The 12,236-nt window shown below is 43.4% G+C and overlaps 1 protein-coding gene across 1 annotated transcript in view; it reads right to left on the bottom strand.

Moving 5' to 3' along the window:
* Positions 1 to 6,551: 6,551 nt before the first annotated feature.
* Positions 6,552 to 12,236, bottom strand: part of SNX31 (sorting nexin 31) — a 64,006-nt gene continuing 58,321 nt past the window's right edge. Inside the window, exons 13-14 of the mRNA XM_045805858.2 lie at positions 10,219 to 10,275; positions 6,552 to 7,689 (exon numbers count right to left, since the gene is read on the bottom strand). Coding sequence (XP_045661814.2) covers positions 7,597 to 7,689; positions 10,219 to 10,275 — 150 coding nt within the window. The 3' untranslated portion in view covers positions 6,552 to 7,596. The remainder of the gene's footprint in view (positions 7,690 to 10,218; positions 10,276 to 12,236) is intronic.

The raw sequence follows: 12,236 nt of genomic DNA, 5'->3' as shown, positions 1-12,236 counted from the left end.
GTGGGAGAGGAAGAAGCAGGCTCATAGCGGAAGAGCCTGATGTGGGGCTCGATCCCAGAACGCCGGGATCACGCCCTGAGCCGAAGGCAGACGCTTAACCGCTGTGCCACCCAGGCGCCCCTGGATTTTATTTATTTATTAGAGAGAGACAGCCAGTGAGAGAGGGAACACAAGCTGGGGGAGTGGGAGAGGAAGAAGCAGGCTCCCAGCAGAGGAGCCCGATGTGGGGCTCGATCCCAGAACCCCGGGATCACGCCCTGAGCCAAAGGCAGACGCTTAACGACTGCGCCACCCAGGCGCCCCTGGCATCTGTATTTTTAAAAGCTGCTCAGGGAATTCCAATATGCAGCCGACGTGCAGGATTGAGAACCCCTGTGTCAGATACAACTGAGCGAGTGAATGAATGAATGGATGGTAGAAAACATTTGCTTGGGGTAGGATTTTCTTTTAGGTGGTTTTTTTTCTGGTTAGGGAAAAAAGGAGTTTGGGCTAGACTGATTATATATTACTATCCTGTCTTAAAGAATGCAGAAAGGGTTTTCAAAAACAGAATTGAACATTTATCAGAAGGGACTCAGAGTGATCCAGCAACCATCCCAGTGTAACCAATGTCCCTGTAGAAAAGGGATGTGTTGGAATGGGAAAGCGCTTTAAAAACACACCATACCGGGGTGCCTGGGTGGTTAAGTGTCTGACTCTTGATTTCGGCTCAGGTCATGATCTCGGGGTTGTGAGACTGAGCCCCGCGTTGGGCTCCATGCTGGGTGTGGAGCCTGCTTAAGATTCTCTCTTTCCCTCTCCCCCTCCCTCTCTAAACAACAACAACAACAACAACAACAACAACAACAACAAAAAACACCATACCTACAAAGGACGAGGGATTTCTACCCGTTTTTGAGCTTTACTACTGTTCCAGGTTGGTTTTTGTAGTACCAACAAATGACCATCAGAGGGAGACATGCTCCCGGAAGTGTTGCTTCCGTGGGCGTCCCATCTCTCACCCCGGGTAGGCAGAATCAGGTGTTTTTTAACAACACTGCAGGTTCCCAAGGCTTAACCATGGAATGAATAAGTTGCAGGGTATAAGACAAGTAGCGTATATTTATCTAAACCAGAGTTAGATTTATTTCGGTTCCCCAACAGTTTAAACATTTAAACCACCAGAAAAAAAATGAAGCGTGCATGTGTGCCAGGCATCGTATCTGCAACACTGAGGAAAAAATTTGGAGTCTAGGAGGATAATCTGTCCCTCCACCAACCAACACAACTAGAAATTAAGTATGCAAGCAAAACCTTCAGAAAGGGGTCTCTCTCCCTTTATTAATTGCAAAGTAAACGTTTGTCTTAGATCTTGAATTTCGAGAGTTACTAAGAGATCCCTGGAAAGAAGAGAACTTGGCTCCTCACTGCAACACTCATTTGTTGTTTTTCTTTGCACTTACCCGCACATGCCAGAACCACACGGATTTTCACACATGTATTAGGCTAACTAAAGTATGTGATGGGAACATATATAGTGCTTAGCCCTGACTGAGCCTCCCTTCCAAAAGTTAAGGAAGGGATCCTTAGTAAGGAAATACCTTTTGCAAAGGTTTAAGCAAATGCATTGTTTTGCAAAGCCTTTAAAAGCGATTGGTGAGACCCGTGACCACCAGGCTTCAGTCATTGAGTAATGAGATAGGAGCTCTTAGGCATGTGGAAGCCATATCTTACTTGGCATATAGGGATTATGGGGGGAACCTAAGAAACGATCTCCCAAAGAACACTGCTGTATGTCATTCGCAAAGTCAATAAAAACTCTCCAGAACGCATAAGAAATGGTAATGTCCACATATCGATCATTTATTTTATACTTCAAAACAAGCACTAGAAACTAGAAGTCAATAGGTTTATAATTTCTCTTTCTTTTTTTTTCTTTCAGAAGCGAGCAAGGAAAGCCAAGAGGAGATAATACGGAAAAGCGCATAGTCCAGGCTATCCTGACCTTTTCTCCTTTCCTTTCTGGCCCTAAATTTCCTTCCCAACCTACTAATATTGCCACTCCTTAGAGACCATACTAGTTCAGGGTTTGTTCAGTGTGTGGGCAAAGGAGAAGCTAAGGAAGGGTTCATGCCGGTCCCAGAGGACTCTGTAATGTCTGCTCGGTCCAGAAAATGAGCAGCTGGTTCCAGCAACCTGTGTTGTTAAAGGGTTCGCTTCAACCCTGGAATGGCGCTTAGCTCACTCCAGGGGCTCGCTCTGAACAGACATTTTCAGCTTAGAGGGATCTTGACTCTCATATTAGTCTCAAAATAAACTCCTAGCGGTCATTCCAACAGAAGCAAAGCTCCTCTCCTTCTCGGTCCTGAAACATACTCCAGGGAAAGAGCTTCATCAGAACTTGCCTCAGTTCTGCTCTTGTCCTCTCAAAACACGGAGCCTTTGCTTTCATTTCCACCTTTACAAGCCTATGACACCCAAGTCGGGAGAAAGCCCGAGGCTATTTTACTGTGACAACTATTTTCTGCCAATACAACTGGACCAATACATCTTTTTTACTTAAACTCCTGACCAACAAGAAAGGAAACTTGTGACATTTTTATAGGGGAAAAAAGGGGGGTGTGGATAAGTAATGCCAATTGCTCTTAGCCTATGCATTTGTTTTAAGGCAAACAGAATCAGAAAACACAAATGATTTTTATTTTTTATAAATCTCAAAAATATATTTTATGTGCCCGTCTTCCACGCTCACGAATAAACGGCGTTAGTTGCCTTTTGTGTTTGTTTTTGTCACATCACCCAGCAGGATTTTGTAACGAGTCCCAGGTAACAAGTCCTTACCACACTGGAACAGGAAGGTTCTAGGATTTCCTTTTTCCTACAGCGAATTCACTAAGATCTCAGCCCATCTTCATCATCACACCTAGCCCACATGTCACTTCCGTTTTAATTTTAACCAATGAAAAGGGAAAAGAGGATATAAGAGAAGAAAAACAAAGGAAAAGAAGACATCTTGACACAAACGACCCACAATTAATTGCAAAAGAGAAACTAATACCGACATACGTAATTGATACAAACCCAGTTACCTGTAAGAAACCTTCGATTTAACTGCTATGATACGTATTCAACCCTTACATGAAAAAAAAAAAAGCCCCTGATATGCAGTCTTCCTATTTGCTCCCTTAACATGGTGCCTATCAGTCCTGGGGCGGATGCCTCTGGAAAGCATCATGCCCCGCCAGCTGTTGTGAAGCAAAGGCGCGGCAGTTGAGTTTTGACTAGAACCCGTCTCCACGTGGTTGACTGTGCCACAGGTCTGTTTCGTAACTGCCATTGCACTTGTTGTGCTCAGCATTTTGCAGAAAATCAAATTCTAACTGCCCCTGATGGGGGACCCAGAGGCAGTAGGTTTCCATCACCTCTTCCTCTGCACACTAGACCCAATACAAAGACGGGGACCTCCCCAGACATTCTGTGGGGACTAGTTTTCAGTGCGAATAAGAAAGAGCACGCCTGTGCACAGAAAAGCCAGCTCACACTCCCAGCTTCAGCCTGTCGCTCCAGGCGCCTCCACCCCAGACAATGGCTGCACCGCAGAACCCATCAAATAAGAGCTCATGTGGACAGATGGAAAAGCCATTAGGAAGTTCAGCCAACTCTGTGTTCCCACATTTCTGGGACAGAAACCACATTCAGTGCAGGAGTGGTGCAAATTCACCAGGGTCAGTGCCTTTAAATCAACTGAGTGTCTAACCTCTTCCAAGATGTTACACAACCAAAGCCCATTTGGCGAGCTGAGGACTTTGCCCTACAGAAAAGTACACGGGTTACAGGGCTAGACCAAAGAGCCAAGCCCACCATGGACTTTTTCCATGGCTCTAATTTTTCTTATATGGAAAACTGTTCAACATATGACTTCTTAAGCATACAACAAATAGCTATTATAATGTAACTTATAAGCAAAGTAGAATTATACCTCAATAAAGTGGGGGGAGAGTACAATGGTAAGGCTGAAAACCATCTTCTAAGGGATTATTGGTGTTAGGTATACACTTCCTTTTTTTTTTTTTTAAGACTTTTTATTTCAGGGGGGCGGGCAGAGGGAGAGAGAATCCTGAAGCAGACTCCCCACTAAGCATGGAGCCCAATGAGGGGCTGATCCCAGGACCCTGAGATGGTGACCTGAGCCGAAATCAAGAGTCAGCCGCCCAACCAACTGAGCCACACAGGCGCCCCAGCCATACATTTTCTAGGCTAACTCAGCATGCTTTATTTTGGGGTGATAAAAGCCACCAAAATATGTCTAACTTTTTCTTGACTTTTTTTCTGGGATCCCCGAGGACAGGATTGAGACCACCCTAAAGAAGGAGAGAAGTACCTGGCACTCCGTCTCCTACAGTCCAGAGTCCAAATGGGCCCCTGGCCTCAGTCCTCCCGGTGAGCCTCGGTCCACACACGGCAGGGGGAGGACTAAAAAGCACCCGGAGAAGAAGAGTTGCCTGCGTTGCTGAGTGTTCCTTTGTTTTGTATCGTAAGATTACTTTGGCCATTATTTTCCCACTGAGGCTTGGAGTCTGTTTGTTTTTCCACAAATCAGGACTACTCAGCTCTTCTCAAATTCACTTTGAGGGCAAACTTAAGGTAATTTCTCACTTAGATATGTAGCATCAAGTTTGCTTCCCAAGTGTCCACATGGGGATGCGTGCAAGCTACGAGCTCACCACATACGGACCTAGACCAAGACCTGGCTTTAGGGAGCACGTCAGTCCTTCAGACAAAGCCTGCACGTGATTCCCTCCTGAGCACCCACAGGGGTTCAGACCCTGGGGGCCTAATCACAATTGAATCAGCTCTGCCCTTTTTTCTTCTATTTTGTGAACTTTTCACACTCGTGGGTTGGCCTGTGAGCCGGGTGCTTATGCCAGTAATTTTAGGAGCATGAACAGCAATAGAAACACATACATATGTCTAGAAGTGGGGAGAAGTGGTGTTGGTGAGAGCAGATGCCGCAGGAGAAAATCTGGCTGACCGGGGGCCGGTTTTGCAGATATAAATGGAGTGAATCTGTAGCCTAGAGCACACACTGGTGGTTTCCGAAGCCATGTCACACCACTAAGAAGTTACCTGAAGGGTTTCAGTAGCTGCCTACCTTTACAAAGTTCATACACTGGCTCATGTCTTGTCCCGGGCTGAGGGGCTAGGCTGCTGGGAAGGTCCCACCCTGCAGCACCACACAAGAGTGAGGTCATCACCCCCGGGACAGACGGGGGCCCACTTCTGACCTCTCTCGGAGCCTGCAGTAGGGAAGGCCACTCTGGCAGTCGGAGTTTAGACTTTTTAACCACTGATGAAGTGTTTTGATCCAGAAGTCATTCAAACCCGCAACTTCTTCTAAATAAAGATAGGCCCGATAATCCCCAAAGGGGCTAATGGTTCTTTCTTCTCCCACGTAACTGCTAAGGAATGTGTCATTTTACAAAGTAAGTTTTGAGTTTTGTCTTCCGCTATCCCAGTTCCTTTCTTCTTCATGGTATAAACTATGGAATGCACGCCATCACTTGTTTCTTCTCGTATTCTGATATCGATGATAATCTCTATGTCTTGGAAAAAAAACTACTAAATACAATCCTTCTGTTTTTGCCATCTTAAAATAAGGGACAAACTGCTCTGTTCATTTTATAGGAATGTTGCATTTGTGGGGTGCCTGGGTGGTTCAGTCGGTTAAGTGTCTGCCTTCGGCTCAGGTCATGATCTTGGGGTCCTGGGATTGAAGCCCACATCGGGCTCCCTGCTCAGCGGGGAGTCTGCTTCTCCCTCTCCTGATCCCCCTACTTGTGCTTCTGCTGTTTTCTCTTTCTCTCTCTGTCAAATAAATAAATAAAATCCTAAAAATAAAAAAAGGAATGCTGCATTTGTGTATACGTAGGTACTGATCCCTCATCTCTCTTTGCTTTATCTCCTAACTACTCCCCAATCTAAAACTTTGCCAGCACACAGTGGGTTTGCTCATCATTTCCCACTCATTGTTCCATTAGGGCATATCCTAGCCGTTCACATGTGTGTCCCCATCTCTTCTCCACTTGGCTCCACTCCTTCTTCAAAGTCTCACTTCCCCATGGGCCTTTCTGACGATCCCCAACTTCCGCCGACACACAGGTCCACACTACACATTGGATACCCACCATGTGTTGTCTGGGATTACTAGCTCTCAGGTATCAAGTTGAAACATATGAAACCGACAACATTCAACTATTTTTGACCTACAAAACAGCAATTGGGTATGTTTCAATCTCATATATGCACCTTCTCACCCCAAATACAAGTTCTCTTTGCATCCCTAGTGTCTCCAACAGGCCCTTACACAGTTTAAGTGTTTGCAATTAAAAAGAAATTGACGGACTATTCTTAAATTGGCAAAATAGTAGATAAACTTCTATTTTAATCTGAAAATGTATCCTAATCCATTAATACCATCACCATGGATGATTTGGGATGTTTACTATACCACCCCCACCCCGCAAAAACATCCTACCACTGCCTAAAATATAAATATAAAACTTTATGGCACTAGAAGTTATGTCTGGAGGCATTGCTTTATAAACATTACAGGGCTTAAATAGATTCTACACTTCAGAAAGATCATTCTCAGAATTTTCATCAGTAAACTTTATATTCACCAGAATGTGTTTCATATTTATTACATAATTAGTTACACAATCCAGTAAGAAAAGAACATTAGAATATTGCACTATATCTAATTACATTACATAGATTCCTCTGTCCCTCTCCCTTACTGCAGTCTTAATTCCATATATAATTACATTCATTATCATGATAAACTGAAACTAGATAAGGAAAAATCTAGAGAAAAAAATATCCATGGTTTTAAAGCTAAGAGACTTATATAGTATCTGATTTTGAGTGCAGGGCCCCGTTGCTTTCCAAAATAAAAATATTCAAAATAGCATGTGATTATTGAGCTGAATTTCATATTCTGAAGAGAAAATACAATTACATCAGTGGAGAAACAGAGAACTGGGCAGCCCGTTACTTTGAGTCCACCCCTACTGGTAGGCTCAGAATTATGTAAGGAAAGAAATTAGTATTTCATCACCTCCTTGCTCGGTGCTGCAGATGGGTCAGCGAAGTCCCGATTTCTTTTTCAATGATTCCGTTTCTCAGAGCCGCGTTATCCGCAGGTGATGAGTCATGCCTTCAGAACTTAACCCCAAGTACATTTATAGTGTTTTATGCTGAGCCTGTTATTCGTGTCGTATCAGAACACATCGAAGACTTCATCCAGCCAGGTAAACATCTACTAGACTGGGGGGGGGGGGGGAGAGAACAAACTTATACTAATTGATTTGGATTTGCCACTTGTCATTTATGAGTCACTAAAAGCAAACTGTATAACTTTGGTTCATATTTCTTTTTAATCTTAAGATTCACAGAGTTCTGAAGTACCCTTGGTGAATACGGTCCATCTTAATGTCAAGAGAAAATGGGAAGGGGTCAAATTTCTTCCACTGGTGGTGGGCAGCCCACTTTCAATCCCCAAGCTCTTTCACTGTGGAGACAACTCAAGAGGACATTTAAAAACGTGAGAGTTTCTCATCAAAGGTCTTCTTCCTTTATGGTCCCAAATACACAGTCAACTTTGGCCATCTCAATCTTGCTTTTTCTTGGCAGAAAACGAGAAGAGTCTTTCTGTTGTGAAATAAACAGAGGTCAGAAATGTATGTGAGAGGAAATAATTTCCATAACAACAATAATAATTACGAAGTCAGGAATGTTAAAATAATGTTAAAAAGGCAACAGAAAGGTTACATTGATTTAAGCAATGGTTATTTCAAGTGTTTTTTCCCCCATAGAAGCTTTAGTTTGGGGTAGGTGTCTGTGTTAGGGCTGAGAGCGCCTCCTGCTGGTGTGCCGAGGGCCTGTGCAGAGGGCCTTTCCAGGCACTGTGATGTCAGAGGTAACATTTGGGTGCTGCCTCTCCCATCCTTCCCCCCCCTCCTCTTAAGTTCCATACAACTTTCCATTTTTAACTCTACCTCAAATCTTTAGTGCACGCCCCACACAAATACAAATTTTTAACAGGTTTTCTATTTTAAAACATTGTAAGAGGTTATGGTTGCTATAAACCTTCAGTGAGTGTATAGTTGGCCTTCGGTATTTATGAAATCTCAAAGACTAGGCCATGGCTTTGTCCCTGGTGAAATAAATGTGCCTCAATGGGCAGATAAGCTAAAAAAATTTTTTTCTATGAGGGATCTGTCTTGATAGACAGGCCCCATGGCAAAGTGGTTAAAGGAACAAAAAACTTTATTGGGTAAACAACGAATAAAGACTGTTTCAGTTCCAATACTGGCTCTGTCATTTATTTGCTGTGTGACCTTGAGCAAGTTACTTAACCTTTCTGTGTTTTCAGTTCCTTTGGCTATAAACCAAGAAAATAATAATAGCTGGGTTGTTATGGGGATTAAATGAGTTATAAGTGGAATGCAATTAGAACAGTTCTTGGCTCAGGACAAGCTCTATATAAAGGTTTGCTAAATAAGTTGGAACTCAGTATACTTGGGCAGCTTCTGACATGCTGGACCTGCTTAGAGCATGAGGGAGGCTGGCCTATTTCAGCATTGCCGCTCATCTGAGAGGACATCTGAATTAGTTATGATGTTGATCATAGTTGTGCTATGTGTTATCTGTTGTTCTAGAACAGTGGCTCTCAAATTTGGACATGCATCAGACTCGTCTGGAGGGCTTGCTAAACACAGATTACTAGCCCCTATCCCTGGGGTTTCTGAAGAAGTAGGTTTGGGGCCTGAGAATTTGATTTCTAATAAGTTCCCAAGGTATGCGGACGGTGTTGCTCTAGGAACCACACTTTGAGAACCACTGTTCTAGGATAATAGCTCCAGTCCTGCTGTACAGTAGACCCCCAGAGGCGCTTTTAAAAATTCCGTTGCCAGGCCCCTAGACCAATTAAGTCAGAGTCTTGGAGGGTGGGGCCCGGCCATGATTTGTTTTTAGAGCTCCCCAGGTGAGTCCAATGCGCCACCAAGGTTGAGAACCACAGCTCTGTGCTAATCACTATGCCGCTGATGAATCTGAGGGATGCAGTGATTACTACCTACGCTTTACAGGTAACGAAATTGAAGCTTGGTGCAGTGTTCCCCACTGGGATGCCTGCTGTAAATGCTGATCTGCTAAATCAATCTTTTGGAGTGGGGCCCGGGAATTTACATTTTAATAAGCACCTCAGGAGTCCCTTAAACATTTGGTTTTTTATCTGCCTGAGGACACATCGCCAGTACATGGTGGAGTTCTTATCTCCCGTCTCTGATCTAAGCAGCCAAAAATGCTGCTATTATGAAAGAGAGTAAGCTTTGCATTTAGTCTGTTTTTAAATTTTTTTACTCAGCTTAGTCACTCAAGAAAGGGCCTTATATTTTCATAAGTACTGTACTTATATACTTAGTACCTTTAAATACACAGCCAGCTATGTAACAGGGGTAGACCCATAAATTCCATTCAAATGCTACTTGGAGGTCACCTTTATTTCACTTACATACACGAGGATTTGAACCTAGAAAGAAAGAGTTAGTTAAGGGCACAGCTCTGGAGTCAGAGCGTCTGCTTTCTTCCAGCATTGATTACTGTGCAACCTGGGCAAGTCACCTAACCTCTCTGAGCCCATTTCCTCCAATGATTTATAGGACTTTGGTGAGAATGAATGTGGTAATCCCCATTAAAGTGCTTAGAACAGTGCCTGGCAATAAGTACCTACTAATGCTTTCTAATAGGACATTTATTGTTATTGTTATCTGCCCAACAGACCTAAATGCTCCAAACAGTAGGTAATAAACGTAGAGACTGTTTTCTACAGAGTACACTGCAGAGAATTCATGAAAAGAAAATGTAAACCAGAAAGAGGATTTAAAAAAAAAATGCATGGAGTGTAGAAGAAAATCACTAAAGAATTTTATGTTCTTCTTGGAAATTTTCTATGTAAAAATTCAGGAGAGCATGTCTCCTGGCCCTACCGGGTTCTACAGTAAAAATATCATACTTCTGTGATGGTCCTCCAATTGGCCCAATCCTATGTGGAGGAGCTTCTGAGAAAGAAAATTCTGGCTTACTCTTAAAAGTAGAATGACTCCGGTTACTTAATGGGGGAAAAGGACAGATTTATCAAAATTATAATGTATCAATTACATAATTTTACTCACAGACCTGGCTTTGTTGAATGTGGTGTTTTTTACTTTTGCCTTGTTCTGGAACTTCTATCTGCTAAATAGATGAGTAAAATGTCAGTCAGCACAGCCTGGAGAAGCAAGCACACAAATAATCTATTTAACTAGCACATTTTCCCTTCCACCATAATCCTCTTAATGGTCTCGAAGGCTGCCAGTCAGCAGGCACACCTGCTTCCCGTCCGCACATCCCCCTTCATTTACAAACGCACAAACGGTGCAGAAATTGAGCCCCTAAAAGTGAAGTGAAGCTTCATGTTTAACAGTGGTGGTTGCCTATAGATTTTGGGATTTAACACAGCTTCTAAAAGGACTTCACGTGAAATGAACTCCAAAATCCTGAAATAATCCGCAGAGCCCCAATCCATACGCTGAATCAAAGCCAAATGGGGCTTTGATTAATCAAAAGACACCAAGGATCAAGTGAAGATCAAACGGGAGCTCGAGACGCTTGAATACACCTCACGTACATCAGGTAAACTTAACATAACAGTCAGGGTCCTGGCAGAAAACAGATGGCACACTCCTGAGGAGCGTTCTTTAAAAAAAGGAACGATTTAATGGAGGTGTGGACAGGATTAAAGTGAGTCAATGGGGCTAGCCGTGAGGGGCTGGAGGGTAATTTTTACCACTCCTAGGCCTGAAAGGGCCTGGGGAGCAGCTGGTATTGGAGGGGTGAGAGCTGCGGAGAGGAGAGGCCACCTCCAGGAGCTTGGCCCTCAGCAGAAGGCTGTGTCGACTACAGAGACCCAGCAGGGACAGAACTGGAGAAATAAATCCCTCAATCTCACTTTTCTTCCATGCTCCATCCAGTCTCGCTGGGTTTTCCCATGGGTGACCCCAGTGGGAGTCCTGAGAGCAAGATGGCAGCACACAGAGCTGAGTGTCCAGAGCACAGAGCGGGGTGGAAGAAAGTGGACAGGGAACCGGGAAAGGCAAGCAGCGTCTGGCACGCCAGGAAATATGACCTAGGCAGGGCTCAGGAGGAAGAGTTCCTAGACTCTTCTTCGAGGAAAAGAACACTCTTCTTAAGCAGCTAGCATTGTGTGTGGGTCTCAGCGTATCACTCTATCCCCGTAAATATCTCCTTCCTAATTGCCTTTCTCCTCCAACAAATAAACTCCTTGACTCTGGATCCTCGAGTTTCCAACCACTGTATGGTAAACAGAGGCATTTGTAAATGAAAGAATGAGGTGTGAGTTAATTAAGTTGTTTCTTATTGCTTATTCTTCATGAGAACATAGAGAGGAACATTTCAAAATAAGTGGGATAAATAACATGACACTGCAAGAGCGTTGTCTTTTAACTACAGTTAACTTAATATTGTTATAAAATAGACTGCTTTGAGGGATGCAAAGGACTTCCTTTAGGTTGGTATTAATAGAAATGTTCATAACTTTGAAGTATCGCTTAATAATTTTTAAAAAGCAATTATTAGGGATGCCTGGGTGCCTCAATCTGTTAAGCATCTGACTCTTGGTTTTTGCTCAGGTCAGGATCGCAGGGTGGTGAGATGGAGCCCCGCATTAGCCATGTGCTCAAGGCAGAGGCTGCTTGAGATTCTCTCCCTTTCCCTCTCCCTCCCCCTCTGCCCCACTCCCAGCTCATGCTCTCTCTCTCAAATAAATAAAATCTTTTAAAACATCAGTTATTAAGTCTTGGCAAATGAGAAATTAATGCTCTGTTGCCTTACGTGTTTTGCTATAGTATGACTGTTACTGCTTACAACCTTACATTATAACTCGTAAGTAGCCTTGTGCAAGCAAGTACAGAAGTTGGCAAAAACAGCTCAGAATCTTTCTCTCTCCTATTCTCCTTCACCTTCATCCCCTCCCTATGTCAAAATAAATAAAACAGAACCCACTACAAATGTTAAGCAATTTCTGATATAATCTATTTCCTTGACTTACTTGAATAAGGGCTTTAAATATTTTATATACTAGGGGGAATAAAGTTGGGAGGGGAAGAGAGCAAATCCTTTTGACATAATGCAGTATT

Source organism: Ursus americanus, chromosome 9 (genome assembly GCF_024610735.1).
Source record: "Ursus americanus isolate L20-20 chromosome 9, mUrsAme1.1.p, whole genome shotgun sequence".
Lineage (NCBI taxonomy): Eukaryota > Metazoa > Chordata > Mammalia > Carnivora > Ursidae > Ursus > Ursus americanus.
This window is presented reverse-complemented; position numbering and strand designations above follow the sequence as displayed.